This window comes from Salvelinus fontinalis, chromosome 4 (assembly GCF_029448725.1).
Source record: "Salvelinus fontinalis isolate EN_2023a chromosome 4, ASM2944872v1, whole genome shotgun sequence".
NCBI classification, from domain to species: Eukaryota; Metazoa; Chordata; class Actinopteri; order Salmoniformes; family Salmonidae; genus Salvelinus; species Salvelinus fontinalis.
The window spans coordinates 22,992,694-23,013,891 of NC_074668.1; the positions used below are offsets into that span (position 1 = coordinate 22,992,694).

Sequence of the window (21,198 nt, forward strand, 5' to 3'; positions counted from 1 at the left end):
TGTTTCCTGTTTGGATCACAGGAATAGTAGCCCTTGCCTTGGCAGTGGTTTAATTGGGGATCCTAATAAAATACAAAAAATACTAAATACTACAAAAACATTTTCTTTCTCAACAACAAACACCACCATCATCATCATCATCATAATCATCATAATCACAGTAATGTGGATATGACTATATTTTTGTTATAGGGCTGACAAGCAGCTGGTATAATATGCACAACATGATTTTAAGATTATTATTTGAACATGAGTTGTTATGAGAAGACATGGGGTGCAGGCACAGGGTGATGGTCCAGTGTTATACTGAAAGCTGTAAACATAAAACTGCATGTGAATACATACATTATATTCCTCTCCAGAATTGATGTTTTTATGGCGAAGGTTGACGTGTGGCGCCCTCTGTGGAGAAGACTTGGTATCTCATCACAGACTCATCTCACTGGTTAGCACAGTAAGTAGCCTACCTCCTTGTTGTCTTAAACATATGCAAGCACGCAGGCAGACAGACCGACAGACAGTGGTAATATGTAGTTTGTGGTGCATTAAATATGCTATAGAAACTGTCTGTTACTGTCTGTCAGTAAGAAGGTCTGGTGTGAAAGGAGTACATTTACATTTTAGTCATTTAGCAGATGCTCTTATCCAGAGTAATGAGTGCATACATTTTCATACTGGTCCCCCATGGGAATCGAACCCACAACCCTGGCATTGCAAATCAAATCAAAGTTTATTGGTTGTGTACACAGATTTGCAGATGTTATCGCAGGTGCAGCGAAATGCTTGTGTATCTAGCTTCAACAGTGCAGTAAAAAATGAAGAAATATCAGAACGAGCAATGTCAATGTCCGGAATATAGATACAAAATATATTTATATAGACATTGCTCGTTCTGCTCGTTCTGATTTTTCTTTAATTTTTTACATTTTGGATTATGTGTGTATTGTTTTGTATTGCTATGTAATACTGCACTGTTAAAGCTAGAAACACAATCATTTCGCTGCACCTGCAATAATATCTGCAAGTATATATATATATATAGGGTAAAACAATATTTAAACATGATTAAAATAACTCTACTATATGTACAAAGGGCAGCAGTCTCTAAGGTGCAGGGTAGAGTATCGAGTGGTAGCCAGCTAGTAACAGTGACTAAGGTTCAGGGCATGGTACTGGGCAGAGGCCGGCTAGTGGTGACTGTTTAACAGTCTGATGGCCTGGAGATATAAGCTGTTTTTCAGAACAACACTTATCTAACATCTGCCTTAGTCATGCATCAGGCCTGGTCTGGTCTGACACTGTGTCTGCTGTCAGTGTGCTGCCTGTTCACTACATTTCAGCCAATACAAGAGTGATCCTGCAGACTCTGTTTATGTAAGAGTCTTTTTTGATTACTCCTCTCTAAGAACTCTGCCCAATGTATTAACCATTATGTGTTATAGCCTGTAATGTAATTTCATTTTTGTACCAATGGAGGGCAATATTTCATCACTGGTATTTTCTCTAGGAAAGCCTCAGTGTTCTGCACCCAGTGGTCATCACCATTATGATTGTTCTGTATTACAGCCATATCTATTGAGCTTTGCATAGAGCTCTCACACATAAAATAACTTTGTCCCCCTGATGTCCCTGAAATTCAGCATTCATTGTGCATGAAAGAAGACTGTGATGCATTGTTATAAAGATGAGTGGAGTATAGGTTGAATTGATTGTTCTTTTTGGAGTGTCATTTTCACTGGATTAAGAATTCCCCTCTGTACTCTAGCAACAGAGTAAGACAGTCTGAAGGATCATTCATATAAACTCAGTGAATTGTGATGAAATTTGGAGCGGCAGGTAATTTAGTGTGTTGGGCCAGTAGCCAAAATGTTGCTGGTCTGAATCCCTGAGGTGAAACATCTGTTTATGTGCCCTTGAGCAAGGCACTTAACACTAATTGCTCCTGTAAATTGCCCTGGATTAGAGTGTCTGCTAAATGACTAAAATGTATTCTCCCTCCTTTGATATTAAGCTGTGATTGGACTTGGGGATTTACAATAGCTTGTTGCTAGGCAACATCAGCAAAAAGCCTCTACCATCCTCATGTTCTCTCTATGAACCCATAACTATTTGTGTGTTTTGAAGTGGAGTGTCATCCTGAAAACGAATAAGATCAGCTGACAAATGTTGACAACAGTAATTCGCTAACTTTATTCATATATTGTATGTTTCTACTATTGCATGCATGTATCTCAAATGAGCTACAATACAAATGCACAAAATGTTTTTTGATGCACTATAAAGACTGTGTAATGATTTGGAATTGTAACAGTTTCGTTGTATTTCGTTAGATTAAGTGGTATTTTAGAGACACAGTGAGGAGACAGATAGGCAGGTTTTTGCCGCAGTTAGATCAGATATAAGTGGAAATACAGCATAAGGCTATTGATAGTGGTTCTCTGGCAACACACTGTATTACGCAATTCTGTTGAGCCAAAAGTGGGTTCTGTGTATAAATCCTAACAATTAGTTCTACTTCAAAGGATTTTAAAAGATGTCTATACATTGCCTTCGAAAAGTATTCAGACCCCTTGACTTTTTCCACATTTTGTTACGTTACAGCCTTATTCTAATATTGATTCAATTGTATTTTTCCCTCATCAATCTTCACATAAAACCCTATAATGACAAAGCAAAAACAGGTTTGTAGAAATGTTTGCTAATTTATACAAAATGAAAATCTAATTTACAAAAGTATTCAGACCCTTTACTCAGTAGGCTACTTTGTTGAAGCACCTTTGACAGCGATTACAGCCTCGAGTCTTCTAGTTTAGGACGCCACAAGCGTGGAACACCTGTATTTGGGGAGTTTCTCCCATTCTTCTCTGCAGATCCTCTCAAGCTCTGTCAGATTGGAAGGGGAGCATTGCTACACAGCTATTGTCAGGTATCTCCAGAGATGTTCAAGTCCGGGCTCTGTCTGGGCCACTCAAGGACATTTAGAGACTTGTCCTGAAGCCATTCCTGCGTTGTCTTTGCTGTTTGCTTAGGGTCGTTGTCCTGTTGGAAGGTGAGCCTTGGCCCCAGTCTGAGGTCCTGAGCGCTATGGAGCAGGACTTCATCAAAGATCTCTCTGTACTTTGCACCGTTCATCTTCATCTCAATCCTGACCAGTCTCCCAGTCACTGCCACTGAAAAACATCTCCACAGCATGATGCTGCCACCAACATGCTTCACCATAGGGATGGTGCCAGGTTTCCTCCAGACTTGACACTTGGCATTCAGGCCAAAGAGTTCAATCTTGGTTTCGTCATACCAGAGAATCTTGTTTCTCATGGTCAGAGTCCTTTAGGTGCCTTTTGGCAAACTCCAAGCAGGCTGTCATGTGCCACTCTACCATAAAGGCCTGATTAGTGGAGGGTTTCAGAAATGGTTGTCCTATTGGAAGGTTCTCCCATCTCCACAGAGGGACTCTAGAGTTCTTTCAGAGTGACCATTGTGTTCTTGGTCACCTCCCTGACCAAGGCCCTTCTCCCCCGATTGCTCAGTTTGCGGACAGCTCTAGGAAGAGTCTTGGTGGTTCCATACTTCTTCCATTTAAGAATGATGGAGGTCACTATGTTATTGGGGACATTTAATGCTGCAGACATTTTTTGGTACACATCCCCAGATCAGTGCCTCGACACAATCCTGTCTCTGAGCTTTACGGACAATTCCTTTGACCTCATGGCTTGGTTTTTGCTCTGACATGCACTGTCAACTTACAGTTGAAGTCGGAAGTTTACATGCACCTTAGCCAAATACATTTAAACTCAGTTTTTCACAATTCCTGACATTTAATCCTAGTAAAAAATTCCCTGTTTTAGGTCAGTTAGGATCCCCACTTTATTTTAAGAATGTGAAATGTCAGAATAATAGTAGAGAGAAGGATTTATTTCAGATTTTATTTCTTTCATCACATTTCAAGTGGGTCAGAAGTTTACATACACTCAATTAATATTTGGTAGCATTGCCTTTAAATTGTTTAACTTGGGTCAAACGTTTTGGGTAGCCTTCCACAAGCTTCCCACAATAAGTTGGGTAAATTTTGTCTCATTCCTCCTGGCAGAGCTGGTGTAACTGAGTCAGGTTTGTAGGCCTCCTAGCTCGCACACGCTTTTTCAGTTCTGCCCACACATTTTCTATGGGATTGAGGTCAGGGCTTTGTGATATCCACTCCAATACCTTGACTTAGTTGTCCTTAAGCCATTTTGCCACAACTTTGGAAGTATGCTTGGGGTATGTATGCGACCAAGCTTTAACTTCCTGACTGATGTCTTGAGATGTTGCTTCAATATATCCACATCATTTTCCTACCCCATGATGCCATCCATTTTGTGAAGTGCACCAGTCCCTCCTGCAGCAAAGCACCGCCACAACATGATGCTGCCAACCCCGTGCTTCACGGTTGGGATGGTGTTCTTCGGCTTGCAAACATCCCCCTTTTTCCTCCAAACATAACGATGGTCATTATGGCCAAACAGTTCTATTTTTGTTTCATCAGACCAGAGGACATTTCTCCAAAAAGTACGATCTTTGTCCCCATGTGCAGTTGCAAACCGTAGTCTGGCTTTTTTATGGCGGTTTTGGAGCAGTGGCTTCTTCCTTGCTGAGCGGCCTTTCAGGCTATGTCGATATAGGACTTGTTTTACTGTGGATATAGATACCTTGGTACCTGTTTCCTCCAGCATCTTCACAAGGTCCTTTGCTGTTGTTCTGGGATTGATTTGCACTTTTCGCACCAAAGTACGTTCATCTCTACGAGACAGAACGCGTCTACTTCCTCATCGGTATGACGGCTGCGTGGTCCCATGGTGTTTATACTTGCGTACTATTGTTTGTACAGATGAACGTGGTACCTTCAGGCATTTGGAAATTGCTCCCAAGGATGAACCAGACTTGTGGAGATCTACAATTCTTTTCTGAGGTCTTGGCTGATTTCTTTTGATTTTCCCATGATGTCAAGCAAAGAGGCATTGAGTTTGAAGGTAGGCCTTGAAATACATCCACAGGTACACCTCCAATTGACTCAAATGAGATCAATTAGCCTATCAGAAGCTTCTAAATCCATGACATCCTTTTCTGGAATTTACCAAGCTGTTTTAAAGGCACAGTCAACTTAGTGCATGTAAACTTCTGACCCACTGGAATTGTGATACAGTGAATTATAAGTGAAATAATCTGTCTGTAAACAATTGTTGGAAAATTTCTTGTGTCATGCACAAAGTATATGTCCTAACCGACTTGCCAAAACTATAGTTTGTTAACAAGAAATTTGTGGAGTGGTTGAAAATGAGTTTTAATGACTCCAACCGAAGTATATGTAAACTTCCGACTTCAACTGTATATAGACAGGTGTGTGCCTTTCCAAATCATGTCCAATCTATTGAATTTACCACAGGTTGACTCCAATCAAGTTGTTGAAACATCTCAAGGATGATCAATGGAAACAGGATGCACCTGACCTCAATTTCAAATCTCATAGCATACTGTTTAAAAAAAAACTGTTTTCGCTTTGTCATTATGGGGTATTGTGTGTAGATTGCCAAGGAAATGTTGTTATTCAATCCATTTTAGAATAAGGCTGTAATGTAACAAAATGTGGAAAAAGTCTAGGGGTCTGAATACTTTCCGAAGGCACTGCATATACAATGCATGCACAAACATCAAATGGCGTAGCATGGTATTCCTTAGAGGATAGCTGTAAACTGTATTTGGTTCTCAGCCTAGTCCAAAGACAAATGTACTGTTTTCATGGCGAGCATGACCTCACGCTGCACTATCGGAAGTCTGCTCTGATAAATCAGTAATTGAGGGTTCTTACTTGATTTGCTCTCTTGCAAACCCAGATTTGTGTTTAGATTGAGAGGGCTGCTTGACTGAAACATTGGGAATCTAAAGCAATTAAAGTCTCTGCTCATAAGATAAAGCATGCCTCCAATGTTTTGCTTTCATCATAGCTGAGTAAACACTAAACAGAAACCAAAAAGACAAAGTCAAAGCCCTGTGCGCTGGTCCATTATTTCCCGCTCATGCTTGATGTTTATAGTCTACTTATTGCCTACTTGGCTCCACATCCAATTTGAGTTGAAAGGTCATTTTAAACAGGGCTTCACTTTATCAAGTGAAAGAAAAGGAAACAATGATTGCATAGACTCATAACAACAGTATGGTAGCCTACAGTATGAGTGCTGAGTCGTGTTCTGGTGCTTGACAGGGTCATAACAGCCATTGATTGGTTACCTGGACTGGTCGAGCTGTTTCATTTCCCTACTGCTGTGATGGAGTGTTGCTTGCTAGGACAGGTCCTGACACCCGTTCCAAAGCCGGGATCTCAGAGGCCCTAGGGAGATGTCTGTCGTGTGTGTGTGTCTGGCTCATCTCAGCATTGAGAGTGACAGAAAGCCCAACCAGCATGACCATGACATAGGGATTATCTTGAAATGATGAATTTGCTTCATCACCGAATTTCTGTACAATTCTGTAGAATTTCTAATACAGCTTAGAAGCATGTCTCAACAGCTGAGCTTTGAAGTGTATTCATACACTGGAGTTGATTTGGAGCAGGTGTGGACGGGTATTTGTATTTATTATGGATCCCCATTAGTTCCTGCCAAGGCAACAGCTACTCTTCCTGGGGTCCAGCAAAATGAAGGCAGTTCATACAATTTTAAAAACATAACATTACATTCACAAATTTCACAACACACTGTGTGCCCTCAGGCCCATACTCCACCACTACCACATATCTACAGTACAAAATCCATGTGTACGTGTGTGTATAGTGCGCATATTTTCATGTGTGTGTGTGTATGCATGTGTCTGGGCCTATGTTTGTGTTGCTTCACAGTCCCCGCTGTTCCATAAGGTGTATTTTTATCTGTTTATTAAATCAAATCTTACTGCTTGCATCAGTTACTTGATGTGGAATGCAAAGCCAAATTTTTAAAACACAAAAAAACAGTATTCACATGACTCCATGTTAACCACACAGAACAAAGTTATACAAGCATGTATATAGCATGTAGTCATAGCTCTATGTAGTACTGTGCGCCTCCCATAGTCTCTCTTGGACTTGGGGACTGTGAAGAGACCTCTTGTGGCATGTCTTGTGGGGTATGCATGGCTGTCCGAGCTGTGCCCCAGCCAGCAGTTCAAACAGACAGCTTAGTGCATTCAACATGTCATGTGGAGAACTTGTAGCTTAAGATTTTTCTATAGCAAAGAAAAGTCTTATCAGTTAGAGGACCACTTTGCCTTCCATTCCATTTGACATTTGATAGCCGTGTGATAGGAGAGACTGTGTTAGGTAGGCCTAATAGATCTCTGTGTCTGAAGTCTGAAAATAACTGGTGTTCCTGTGGAGTGGTTGTTGTTACTGAAATGCCTGTGTTATGCAGGAGAGAACACACAGTTTAGGCAGTGACTCAGGCTGCATGTATTATTGTGATTAGCTGGAGCTACTGCAGTGTGGGGAGAGAGAGAAAAAAATAGAGAGTGGGGGAGCGAGAGCTTCCCTGCATGTCTATGCGATTGTGTTTTCACTGGTCTACTGCATTAATATACAATGCAGTTTCCCTCTCTCCACTCCCTCCTTCTCTCCTCCACTCTTTCTCTCTGTGTGCTAATCTTCACTCGCTCTCACTGCTCAAATCTCTTTCTCCTGCCTTTGGCTCTACTCTCTACAGTGAAGATGACATCCCCAGTTTTGATGAACCAGCGAGCCCCTCCTACTGGCCGGTGGCTGCCCAGCAAGACCCCACAAGATCGGGCTTTCTGGGGGAGGACTTGCCCCCTCTAAAGTGGTTCTTCAGCAAAGGCACTGACAGCACCGGCTAGGTCTGAGTAAGTACTGCTCTGAAGGAATCTTTCACGGATGACAAGGTGGTATTGATAGCACTGACAGAGTAACAACAAAGAATGTGTGTGATGACAAGATTGTGTGTGTAGCACATATTAACTGCCTGTAACTGCTCTGCTTTTGTTTGCCCATCTCATCATCTCACCATGTTGATTGATTAGTTCTTATACTATGACAGGGGAATTTTAGCCAGATGTGATAACGCTATAGAACAGCTGCCTGCTCCGGTAGTAGGGAAGAGTATTCTATTGTCACGACACTGAGATGCTGTGTTAGCATTAAATGTGTGTCTTTGTTTACCCATCTTCTTCAGCATCAATGTGCAGTAGCATCCCTCCTCTCATACAGTAGATCTCCAACTTCATAGGGGAATCATAGCATTCACATTCTGATGCCTCTCTCTGCTATGATGTACTGTTTTCTTCAAAGGATTCTGAAAATATCAGTGTTAAATCTCACTTTTTCTGATCGCTTTCTTTTGCCTAGATCTCTATGTAGGAAATGAACATACAGTGCAGGTTAGATCGAAACTTGGTAGAACAAACAATCATCTTTCTTGACAGTTCAATCGTGAATCACATGATTTTTTTGCCACAAATTTTGGACCACAAAACTTTGATTTGTGTCCTGAGTTTGCCATTGGTAAGGCACTTGGTGAGTTATTGTTAGTTGAACGTGTGCACTGGTAGGCCTGTGTGGCAAAAATATATTCTGTAGGCTATCAAAATAAATAAAGAGAGTTGCACACTCTATATACAAGCTCCAAGTAATTTATTGGGTAAACCACCAACGTTTCTGCATCACTGTGCCTTCTTCAGGGTGAAGCCGAAACGTTGGTGATTTACCCAATACATTTCTAGGAGCTTGTATATAGAGTGTGCAATTCTCTTTATTTTGTAGCCTGCAGTCTACTTGCTGTTAGTCAGCACCTCTACCAACTTTCTTGGGTGTGCACCAATATATTCTGTAATTAAAAAAGGAAAAGCAGAAAAGTCTGAAATTATCAAAATGATCAAAGATGTATTTCCATGGAAACAGTTGTTTCCCTCTGTCTCTCTCTCACTTCTTCCTCAGATTCCTCTCAGAGCAGGTGACAGCTCCTGTTTCTTTATAAGGCCAACACTCAATTGTATTACAATATGTACATATTAATCATAGTGTTTCATAATAAATTATGATATTCAAGTCTTTAGTCTTGTTACAATACACCTCATCCTCACTTGCTTTAAAATGGTCATCATTAAAAATGTATGATGATTACTATGAAATATCTGCCTTTCCCCTCTGTCTTACACTGAGGTGACTGATGAAGGTATATTAATGTATTTTCAATGGACTAATTTCCACTCAAAGACAGAGAGGTGGGTTGTATAGAGAGGGGTTTAACTAGGGACAGATATAGTTGGGTTTATTAGGTATTCCAAAAGGTGCATAGAGGGGTATATGGAGTGGACATAGCTATACATTTAGAATAAAATATATCCATACAGTGCCTTCAGAACGTATTCACACCCCTTGACAAAATGGATTTTCAAACATCTAGACACAATACCCCATAATGACAAAGTGAAATGCAGAAATATCTCATTTACATAGAGTAAGTATTCACACCCCTGAGTCAATACATGTGGCAGCGATTACAGCTGTGAGTCTTTCTGGGTAAGTCTCTAAGAGCTTTGCACACCTGGATTGTACAATATTTTCACATTATTCTTTTTAAAATTCTTCAAACTCTGTCAAGTTGGTTGTTTATCAGTGATAGACAGCCATTTTCAAGTCTTGACATAGATTTTCAAGACGATTTAAGTCAAAACTGTCACTCGGCCATTCAGGAAAATTCACTGTCTTCTTGGTAAGCAACTCCAGTGTATATTTGGCCTTGTGTCTTTGGTTATTGTCCTGCTGAAAGGTGAATTTGTCTCCCCGTGTCTGTTGGAAAGCAGACTGAACCAGGCTTTCCAATAGGATTTTGCCTGTGCTTAGCTCTTTTCCGTTTCTTTTTATCCTAAAAAACTCCCTAGTCCTTACAGATGACAAGCATACCCATAACATGATGCAGCCACCAACATGCTTAAAAATATGTAGAGTGGTACTCAGTGATGTGTTGTGTTGGATTTGCCCCAAACACAATGCTTTGTATTTATTTCTTTACCAATTGTTTTGCAGTTTTACTTTTGTACCTTATGGCAAACAGGATGCATGTTTTGGAATATTTGTATTCTGTACAGATTTCGTTCTGTTCACTCTGTCATTTAGGTTAGTATTGTGGAGTATCTACAATGTTGTTGATCCATCCTCAGTTTTCTCCTATCACAGCTATTAAACTCTGTAACTGTTTTAAAGTCACCATTGGCCTCATAGTGACATTCCTGAACGGTTTCATTCCTCTCCGGCAACTGAGTTAAGAAGGATGTCTGTATCCTTGTAGTGATTGAGTGGATTGATACACCATTCAAAGTGTAATTAATAACTTCACCATGCTCCAAGGGATATTCAATGTCAGCTTCTTCTTTTTTTTTACCCATCTACCAATAGGTGCCCGTCTTTACGAGGCATTGGAAAACATCCCTGGTCTTTGTGAATTTGTGGTTGAATATGTGTTTGAAATTCACTGCTCAAGTGAGGGACCTTACAGATAATTGTATGTTTGGGGTACGGACGTGAGGTAGTCATTAAAAAATTATCTTAAACACTATTATTGCACACAGAGTGAGTCCATCCAACTTATTATGTGACTTGTTAAGCAAATGTTTACTCCAGAACGTATTTAGGCTTGCCATAACAAAGGGGTTGAATACTTATTGACATTTTTCTAAGCATAATTCCACTTTGACATTATTGGGTATTGTGTGTAGGCCAGTGACACAAAATCTCAATTTAATCCATTTTAAATACAGGCTGTAACACAAAAAAATGGAGAAAAAGGCAAAGGGTGTGAATACTTTCTGAAGGCACTGCATGTGGAATATGCAGCATATGGAAAATATGGAACGGATTTAGGGAGTATCCATATAATGAAAGAAGTGTGGGGTAGGGAAGAGGAATTGTCAAGAGAGGAATATGTGAATTTGCACTTGTGTTTACCTGTAGACAGGAAGCGGTGCAAAACAGTGTGAAATGTGACTTGGAGAAAGAGAAAAGGCTGAAGGCGGTGAGCAGATAGAGCCAGGTGGTGTAGCTGCGCTCTAGCGCAAATCCATGCATGTTAATGTGAGTCGTGATGAGAGGAGAGCTCTGCTGCTGTAGCTCTCCCATACCCTCAAGTGTCATTTCCAAAAGCCTGCTTATCCCTGCTGATTGATCCTCTTTGTGTGATGTCTCGACGTCTAAATAGTTCCTTTGTAAAGAGTCTGTCTGAGGTACAAATGAATGTACCCATATGGCATCAGGTTTTCTGAGTTGCTGATGTCGTGACCAGGGACTTAGCAATAGAAAACAATCACAGTGTCAGTTTTAGGGTTTAGGGATGGGACCTGATAGGGTTAGGTAGGGAAACTAGAACTGGTATCTTGACAGAATCTGTGCAACTGATGTACATTTGTAACATGTTAGTGATTCACTGCCGCCTACAGCCCATACGTTACAGTAGCACCTGTGGCCCCTGGTCACCCTGCAGTTTGAATGTAGAGCAACACCAAGACTGGGGTGAAACCTCTCTGTGCTCTCCTCCCCTGCAAAAGGACTGACTCATACCACACATTATTCAACATACAGAAAACATCTCAGAGGGTTGATCTAGCTGCAGATAGCTAATTCTCTATGCGTTTTCCCCTTGCTGCTAATAAGCTCTTATCAATCTAACTAAATGAATAGAGAACATCTGGTTATCTGACGGTCTATGCAGCAACTATTGTATTAGAGACAAGCTCTGGTTATTATATTTTACTAGACAAGTCAGTTAAGAACAAATTCTTATTTACAATGACAGCAGGTTAACTGCCTTGTTCAGGGGCAGAATGACAGATTTTTACCTTGTCAGCTCAGGGATTTGATCTAGCAACCTTTCAGTCACTGGCCCAACGCTCTAACCATAAGGCTACTTGCCACCCCAAGTCCTGCCAACTCAAAAACTGCACAATAAATGTGTAACCAAGGGGGAACTAGTACATTTCTCTGAGAAAAGCTGCTTCAGTGCTACCAATCATCCAAAACACTTGAAAGTCTTGTAAAATAATTTGCATTTATTTGATCAAATAGACTTTGAAAGGGTAAACATGCAAAAATTCCTCTTGTCAAAAGTCTTGCTGTTACAAAAGTAGTTCTTCATGCAGCGTAACAGGTTACAGGTTCTTCTTGGTGAAGCGCCTGAATGGCTTCATCATTGCTGAAAAGACCCTGACAATCAAGGATCGTTTTTTGATAGGCTGAGATATGGAGGGAGAAACCTCTCCAACTGGAGCTAGAAACACAAGAGAAATGGATGGGGTAAGAGAGAAAGAGAAATTGAGCGAGAGCGCGAGCGCGAGAGAGAGAGACAGAGAAATACAGTATAATAACTTTGAAAAATAACAGTGCTATGAGTTTGGTAGCCATACTCTATGTTTCTAACACACACCTAAACAAAACTACAAGCTATAGCAGAGCTCTAAAACATCCTTACCTATGCAATGTCCATCAGTAGAGGGAATCTCAGTCTGTTCCTGGACTGAATGGCAGTCCTTTTTGTTTCCTCTCTTGGAACGCTAACAGGAGAAAGGTAAAGAAAATGGTACAGAGAATAAATAAATAAATAAATAAATGGAACACTTCTGAATCCAAGGCAACAATTTAGTGATGAATAAAACATATTTATCTCATGTATTTGTCTTATCATAGCCACATCAATAACATCAGCACCTAACTGAAAAAAATAAAAATGCTAACTCCCTGCTATACCTTGAAGTTGATCCTGAGTTTGGTCATTGAAAAGCAAAGGAAGCTCCTTCTTGCTTTCTGCTCAGCCCCCCTCTCTGTCTCAGCCTGGTCTGATGGGTTTGTTGCAGCAGAAGCTGGTCTTGACGCCTCCTTGCATCCCTGTACCAGCTGCTGGGTCAAGGACTTTACCAGGACTCTGTCAAACGCAGGGTCCTGGGAGGAAATAGCTGCTTGCAGGGTGTTATAAGAGCCAAACTCCTCCATGAGGTTTTTATGTACACCTCTGAACACCCTGTGGATGTGCAGGTTCTGGGAATATGTCTGTGTCCTGGAGAATCTGGATGCAGCACAGAACTCAGACAGGACTTGTCTGATGAGTTGCTGATATGTTTCTGTCATGTCTGCTGCCTGTTGGGAGGGTCCATCTAGGGCTGAGGGTCTGATCTTCGATAGCAACCGTATCACCAGTATGGTGACCAAACACATGACATCATCTTTGCTGGAGTCCATCAAGTACTGCAGTAGGAATGCAGTAGCACTGCTGATGTCCGGGGTGATTAAGAGCTCCCTCAGATGGCCAGAGCTGCTGGGGATGCACACCTCCTTCTCTTCAATGTCAATCCCATCTCCCTTTGGTACCAAAGAGGTTCCCTTGCTGGTGAAAGACGGAGTGGAGGATCGAAAAGAGGCTTTAGCACTCGGTGGTCGGCTGCTTTTAGTCATTGGACTGTTACGATGCAGGGGTTCATCTGTGTGTGCCATCATCTTTGTCTTTAGGTCACTTGTAGAAATCTCTGGCATTTTAGAGTCTCTGAAGTCGATGCAGGAGCTCCTGACTATGGGGCAGGTCAGATCAAAAGGCACTTCGTCAGGGATGGGAGTGCCAGGGAGGTTGATCTCTAACTCACACTCTGACCTAGGACCCTTTGAAGAGCTGGACAAGGAACTACGACCCTTTAAAGAAGTGGATAAAGTTGAACAGGTTCTAGGGATGTCTTGGCAGATTTCTTCACCGTCATCCTCACTTTTCTCAACCTCCTTCAGCATAGTTCCTACCATATCGTTGATCTGAAGGAGCTCCCTGGAATCCTTCCTTCGCCCTAAGTTTGAGATTTCACTCTGGATAGCAACCAGGATTTCCCCAAGGGTCTCTTTGGAAGAAGCATTTTCTGTCCTTTCGGATCCGGATGGCTTCAGCCCTGTGAAGAAATCCTTAAGTGTGTTCTTCATACTGACGCAGATGGTCTTAGCTGTTGACCAAAGCTTCTCCTCTGATATGTTAACACTCAATTCAGTATCATCCAGTTGGGAGCCCCCGTGGGAGCACTGCGAAACTTTCCCACTTCTTTCCAGTAGCACAGTGCCAGTGGACTCATTTTTCTGGAAAATAGTCGCTATTCCTTTGACAAAGGTTTCCACTAATCCAGAGGCTGTATTTTGAGAGGACATGGAGGCAATCTCTGATGGCGAGCTAGATGATAAGTCAGCCTGCGGACTTTTCTGAAGACCAGTATGGCTGATCTGTGTGATAAAGGAATGACTGGATCTCATCAGCACTTTACTCACTGCCTCTTCTGCCTGAGTCTGAAAGTCATTGCTAGAGAGCTTCTTAATGCTCTGAATCAGACTAGTAGAGGACTGTGGGATTCTGACACTCTCTTCTGAGCTCAGTTGAGAATATTGAGTACTCACACTCAAGTCTTCATTGGGTGAGGGTGACTGGGAAATAGTATAGTCATCCAGCTTTGATAGGACACTATCAACAAACCAACAAGCCTCTAGGGACTCATCAGATGAACTGACAACGGCCAAGGATTTACTCTCCACTTTTGATAACTCTGACTTATAGATGGAAAAAACACTGCTAAGAACTTCTTGAGTACTGGTATCCAGATTGGAGAGACAGAGAGCTGGTATTGGTTGGCTCTCACTGGGAACTCTACTAAGTTTGGTGCTGGGTAACTGGACCTCAACAGTTGAAACAGTTGCCTTTTCCAGAGTGTCTGAAGACTCCCGAAGAGAAGCATCCTTAGCCACACCTTCTTCTCGAGCGGATGGAGTTAAAAGGTCCCTCAGCTTTGCTCGTATAAGGCCGTAGAGTGTGCGGGCTGGAGAGAAGGTTATCTTCTGTGAAGACCCTGTTTTGTGGTCATTTACAGGAACTGGCCAATCAACTGCTTCACATGTGCCTTCAAATGATGCTATCGTCTCCATGCCTCCCACAAATGCCTTAACAATCACTGTGGCAGTGGAGGTTACAGATGTCAGGGCTGTAGAGCTGATATTCAGGGGTGCTTCAGTAAGGCTAGGAGCAGCACTAGAAGGCCTAGAGGAAGGAGCCATGCCAGAAGAGCTACTGACTTTCCTTGTAAGGATGGTGCTCACCGCCTTGAGGGCTTTAGACTGAAAGTCGGGGCTAGAGAGGGTCTGAAGCTTTCTGGCCACCACACTGGTAGAGGATCCAGTCTCTTTGAGAAAGTGAGTGGTTCCTTCTTTCCCAGATGGACACTCAACATCAAGGTCACATTGAAGATTGGTCAGAAATTTAGACCCCAAGATTGTCATCTTCTTGGCCAGATCCAAGAGGATGCTGAAGTCCTGTGCCATTTTGTCCATTGTGCCGACAATGGCATCCAGCACATCATCGGTCACAGGGTCCATGAGCGGCTCGATAAACCCTACCCACTCTGGCTCAGACGTTTTGCTCTGTAGCTCGGCCAGGATCTGCACCGAGGCTACCCGAATGACCTCCTTGCCTGCTGCTATGTCCTGACTGTCCATAAGGGGGAAACTCCCAGAGCTGGCCTGAATGGCCACTGAGAGGCCAGAGTTAAGCTGGTGTACTACCTCTCCCACGATAGCACAGCTCAACTCAGAGGAGCTGGGGTTGGAGTGACCATCAACCAGGGATATCAGGAGGCTCTCTTCCGTTACCCCAAAAAGAGCCTTCAGAGGCTCCTCCATGAGGGGAGCCTCTCTAGTTGCAGGCAAGCTCTGCAATGAGGTCTGGGACCTTGAAGATAAACACACAATCACCACTTATGCCATGCAAATGTGACCAACTGGTATCTTATCTGGGTCATTAGTGAGCCTGAAAACCAAATTAGAGCAATGATGGTTTACTTCTCATACCATCGTAGTTCTAGAAGCCTAAAGCCAACTGACACAATTTTTTGCCTGATTTTTATTTCATATTGCTGTGAACATACCTCTTAGGCGACCAGCATGATGATGAGGTTCTGCGAGTGGATTTTTGGCGGCACCCTGCACTGCCATTCCTCCTCCTCTCCTTAGTCCAGTAGTTCATCTCACTGATCAGCAGCCTTTTCTCTCTCTCATCCAGACTGCCTAAGGAATCCTCAGACCCTGTCAGAGAGCACTGGGATTCTGGGGAGGTTGCCCCACTCCTCAGGTTCACCCCCATGATACGAGCTAGCGCTGGTAGGAGAATGCGGAGGGCTGTCTGGGTCACGACCTTAACAATCTTCAGACACAGCATGGAGAGCTGCTCGAATGTCAGCTATGACCAACAGAGTAATGTTTTTGCCAATCAACCAATTCCATGACACCGTTCCCTATATAGTGCACAACTTTTGACCAGAACCTTATGTGGAGAGACTTACGTTATTTTTCATGCCATGCTGAATCACTCTCCATTGGCTAGAGAAAAGAAAGGAAACATATTTTAGCTGCACACTGATGTTGAGTTAATGGAGTCACTAGATAGCCATGTTAGGGAAAATAAAAGTGTATTTAATTAAGCTATTAGCAAGTACATGAGCCATTTTGTTCTTGATTTACAGGAAGAGTTAGGGGTGTGGTTACGGTGATGTTAGGGTTAGGTGTAGTGTTTAAAATCCCATTTGTGGTTAGAAGGTGCACTATGACTATAAATTCAGAGTAGTTGTATGTGAGGTTGGAAAAAGACATGGGACTTGCTCATCAGTTAGACTCCTCAGGAAAGAGAGGAGGATTGGGGCACAGCATGTCCCAATCTTGAGAGAAGGCATTAGAGTCCTCTGAGCCTCCTTCTCCAGCTGCTCAATGATAGATCCCCTTTCCCGGAAACCACACCCGGGTGTCTGAGAAGACTCTGGGAAACCGCAAAGAGAAATCTAAAGTTGAATCTGAACTTTATTCCTAATTTCCTTCACCTTTAGTGATTTGATTGCACTGGACAGGTAAAAGCACATCTCTCTGCGGGCCTCCACTATATTGCTTTCACCTATATAGATACTATCTTCTCAGATCAGTGCTGATGAATTTGAACACAACCTGCACCCAACATGAAGTAATCTCGGACCTGCACCAATGCTGCTGTCCTCCTCCACGGAAATCTTCTTGGCACGGCCACTGGACTTACGTTTAGCCTACATGACAACAGATTATAGGTCTCATAGCAGATCTAAGGTCAGTGTAGTGTCTCCTAATGCTTTAAGGTTAGGATTTAGTGATAGTAAACTAATCCAAGATCTGTGCCTAAGTAGGCAGAGGATGTGTAAAGGACAGCATATTTCTTACCTTGCCTCCTGTCCTGTTCTTGTTGGTCTCATGTGTCTCTGTTTCATCCTTCATATTCTCCACAACTTTATTTTGGTCATCCGGGTGATCCTCACATTTCACGTTCTGGTGGATAAATGAGAGGTCAATATCAGTCCTAGGTTTATGAAAGAACTTATTCTCTCCTATTTTAAACAAAACGGCAATAGTGGTCAGATTTCAGTCCATGGATCAAACCAGTGAGACCTATTGCTGTGGTAATGACCTTGTCACGCCCTGGCCTTAGTATTCTTTGTTTTCTTTATTATTTTAGTTAGGTCAGGGTGTGACATGGGGAATGTTTGTGTTTTATCGGTTTTGGGTGGTTATATGGTAAAGGGGGTGTTGGGTGTAGTGTATGGGTTTGTGTTGAGTGTATGTGTCTAGCTGTGTCTATGTTGGTGTAGTTGTCTAGGAGAGTCTATGGTTGCCTGAATGGGTTCCCAATTAGAGACAGCTGATTTCTGTTGTCTCTGATTGGGAGCCATATTTAGGGTAGCCATAGGCTTTCGTTTGATGTGGGTAATTGTCTATGTTATACGTTTGTAGCCTGTATGTGCACTACGTTCATAGCTTCTCGTTTGTTTGTTTTGTTAGTTTTGTAAGAGTGTTTTGTTTTCGGTTCTCCTTCTTCTTAATAAAAAGAAGATGGCTTATTTTCCTAATGCTGCGTTTTGGTTCGTCAATTCCCCACACGATCGTGACAGACCTACTATATTGTTAGTAATTTCTCCTCTAAACTCAAAATAGGCTAAATGAACCATACCTTGCTGTCGTCTGACATGATGTGTAGCTTATTGTTGTAGGCTGTTTAGAGGTAATACTAATAACTCCTTTGAAAAAACGTCAGTGAACCATCGGCAGACAACTGAAGTGAATATGAACGTCCTTGAATTATGTCAAAGCATTGTTGAATACTCGATTCCGATTGGCTGAAGCCAGGGCATTCTTCAAAGATGTCATACACACATGGTGTCACAATTAGGCCTAAGTTTAATGTCTATATGAATTGTCAATGTCATTAGAAAACAAATCGTAGCTTGTCAAAGTTCTGCCAAACGAACATTTTTGTAAGTGCACGTTGTTGCGTTTCATTTATGGTTTATCAAGCATCCTCATTCATCACTATGCACAAACACGCAACTCGCTGCAATCCATTAGCTATAATTCTGAGGTTGCAAAGCTGCAAAACTAGGACATGCAATAAATGATAACCACTTGCACTTACAATAATTTAAAATCAATGACGTTCTAGGGGGCTTTAACTATTTCAGCACTATTGTCCGCTGCATAGTGCTGACACGTTTCTAGGCGTCAGTGGACCGTGCCATGGTGCTGAAATGTTTCGAGTCTGGGCAGCACCTGAGACCGCGGCATGGTGCTAAAATGGAGCAGGGCTCAGTTCTATGGGTATCTCATGCGGATTTCCCTGCTAGCCTATGTATAAAGATACTATAATTACATTATTTTCATCCATCCGTCAACACAAATGGCATGTCAACGTTTCCCAAATAATAATGCAATGAAGCCACGCCGAGATGTATGATTCTTCATCCAGAGGACGAAGCACCACTGTATCATCTAAAACCTTCAGAGAGATCCCTTAAAACTGCAGTATAAATTCTCCACAGCTGTTGTGGTAGCTAGGTAATTTAGCAAGACATGGACGAATCCAACACATAGCGTTTCTACTGAGGTAACTGACTGTCATGTTGCTAGTTGTAATGACGCTATTAAAACAATAATAGTTATTTGTAATTGCTCTGGGAGCTAGTTATTGCAGAACCCAGCTACACATCCTGCTTGCTGGGCTCATTATGGACAGCCAATGAGCAGTTCAGGTGAAAAAGTCAGCCAGATCTGATCCCTAAAGCATACATGCTACTAGGAAACTGTAGCAACCTGCCGGCCTGCACAATCCTCCATGGCACTAATGTTACACGCGCAGTATGGTATGCTAACATCCCACAACAACTACCCAATTGAATTACTTTCCTAAACTTCCAATCATACTTATTTTCTAATATCAACCACGGTTTCTGCACTTAAGCAGACTTGCTATTAGAACAAGATGGAATTAGGAAAACTCTAAAGCTCGTTAAACGTAGGCTAAAATTAACCTTACCTGGCTGTCGTAAGCCATTATGTGTAGCCCGTTAATTAAGGGTCTGCGCCTCTAATACTGTAGCTGTTCTGATAGGCTACTGCAGCTGTTCTGATAGGCTACTGTAGCTATTCTGATAGGCTACTGTAGCTATTCTGATAGGCTACTGCAGCTGTTCTGATAGGCTACCTCAGCTGTTCTGATAGGCTACTGCAGCTGTTCTGATAGGCTACTGTAGCTGCTTTGTAACTGTTAAACTAGTCTAATCTAATCTTATCCGTTGAAAACCCGTCAGTGAACCGTCCTCAAACACAATGAACTGATGTCAATATGGACATTAACCTTCACATAAGATATCAAATACATGACGTCAGATATGCCTAGAGGTATTGTTGACTTAATCAGAATACACATCGTAGTGTTACAGTACGTGCTGTTGACAGCCTACCCCGAACTCAAACAGGAACATGGATTTTGTGAAATCTGTTGTGAATGTATAGTAATGTTTTTACAATTGTATAACTACAATTGTATAACTATAACATTTTACTGGACCCCATGAAGAGTAGCTGCTGCAGCTAAAGGGGATCCACAATAAATACAAATACAAACCCAATGCACCATGATAACACATGCATCAACTTGTTTTGACATATCACATGGGATATGACAGTTCCTGATTCTGAGATACTGTAAATCAACAGACCTTGAGAGGAGATAAAAGAACATCTGTTGATCTATTTCACAGGTTTCTGGTGGTTTCTAAGCATTCTACATGTGTTGGGGAAGGAGGGTGGGATCTCTCCAGAGCATCTAATTACATCAATCATGTCTTGCCATGCATGTGATATGAGATAATGTTATGTACCATGCAAATATACATTGCCTAAGGCTGCAGTGCTATACTCCATGGAGACAGTGCTCATTGTTAATTTTACATGATGGATATATGCTACTCCATTTCATACAAGCAATCATCAATCAGTACAATTTATTTATAAAGCCCTTTTTACATCAGCAGATGTCACAAAGTGCTTATTCAGACACCCAGCCTAAAACCCCAAATAGCATGCAATGCAGATTTAGAAGCACGGTGGCTAGGAAAAACTCCCTAGAAAAGCCGGAACCTAGGAAGAAACCTAGAGAGGAACCAGGCTCTGAGGGGTGGCTAGTCCTCTTCTAGCTGTGCCGGTGGAGATTATAAGCATACTTGGCCATTAAGGCCAGATTGTTCTTCAAGTACTGTAGTTCAAAGTTCTTCATAGATGACCAGCAGGGTCCAAAAATTATGTGGTTATAGAGGGTGCAACAGGTGAGCACCTCGGGAGTAAATGTCAGTTGGCTTTTCATAGCCGAACATTCAGAGGTCGAGACAGCAGGTGTGGTAGAGAGAGAGGGAGGGGGAGAGGGTGAGAGCGAAGATCGAAACAGCAGGTCCGTGACAAGGTATCACGTCCGGAGAACACACATGCCTCTTCATATGATACATGATGTTTGGCTGTGCTGTGTGAAGTGTTATCTTATGGGTCTGGTGATTGTTCTATGTGAAGCCGTATTCTGCATTGCATCATGGAATGTGATGTGAAATCCCTGGGCCTATGGCTGTTGAAGCTACACTGCACTGCTGCTGTGAGCAGGAGTGGGAGAGAAGCCATGCTTTTATTAGACTCTTGTTCTGTCACTCATTCTCCTGCCTCTCCATCTCAAAGGCTGCCAAATATTTTGAAGAGTGGTTAAAGAGGTGGCTGTGTGCACACAGTCAGACTCCAACTCTATTTACAGGTTTGTCTTATTCCAGAATAGACCCATAATTGTGATTCAC

General features: G+C 42.2%; 2 protein-coding genes across 13 annotated transcripts in view; one reads left to right on the plus strand and one right to left on the minus strand.

Annotated features, from left to right (window-relative positions):
- Positions 1-7,473: 7,473 nt before the first annotated feature.
- Positions 7,474-21,198, plus strand: part of LOC129853382 (citron rho-interacting kinase-like) — a 133,283-nt gene continuing 119,558 nt past the window's right edge. For 5 of the 10 annotated variants that reach the window (XM_055919359.1, XM_055919355.1, XM_055919356.1 and 2 more), the window contains exon 1: positions 7,474-7,863. The gene's annotated coding sequence lies outside the window, so the exon portion shown is untranslated. The remainder of the gene's footprint in view (positions 7,864-21,198) is intronic. The other 5 variants (XM_055919362.1, XM_055919357.1, XM_055919363.1 and 2 more) reach the window with 2 other exon arrangements.
- Positions 12,041-19,743, minus strand: LOC129853385 (uncharacterized). 3 transcript variants are annotated; one of them, XM_055919370.1, is made up of 9 exons: positions 19,398-19,743; positions 17,255-17,359; positions 17,037-17,103; positions 16,673-16,826; positions 16,357-16,393; positions 15,943-16,253; positions 12,755-15,746; positions 12,480-12,561; positions 12,041-12,278 (listed from the first exon to the last, which is right to left on the minus strand). In XM_055919370.1, exons 1-9 carry the CDS (start codon positions 19,413-19,415, stop codon positions 12,160-12,162), a joined length of 3,885 nt encoding a protein of 1,294 aa, XP_055775345.1. In that variant the 5' UTR covers positions 19,416-19,743; the 3' UTR covers positions 12,041-12,159. The 3 variants fall into 3 exon arrangements, with proteins under 3 accessions (XP_055775345.1, XP_055775344.1, XP_055775346.1); XM_055919369.1 differs by lacking the exon at positions 19,398-19,743 and adding an exon at positions 18,039-18,322; XM_055919371.1 differs by lacking the exons at positions 17,037-17,103; positions 19,398-19,743 and having other exon boundaries at positions 17,255-17,719.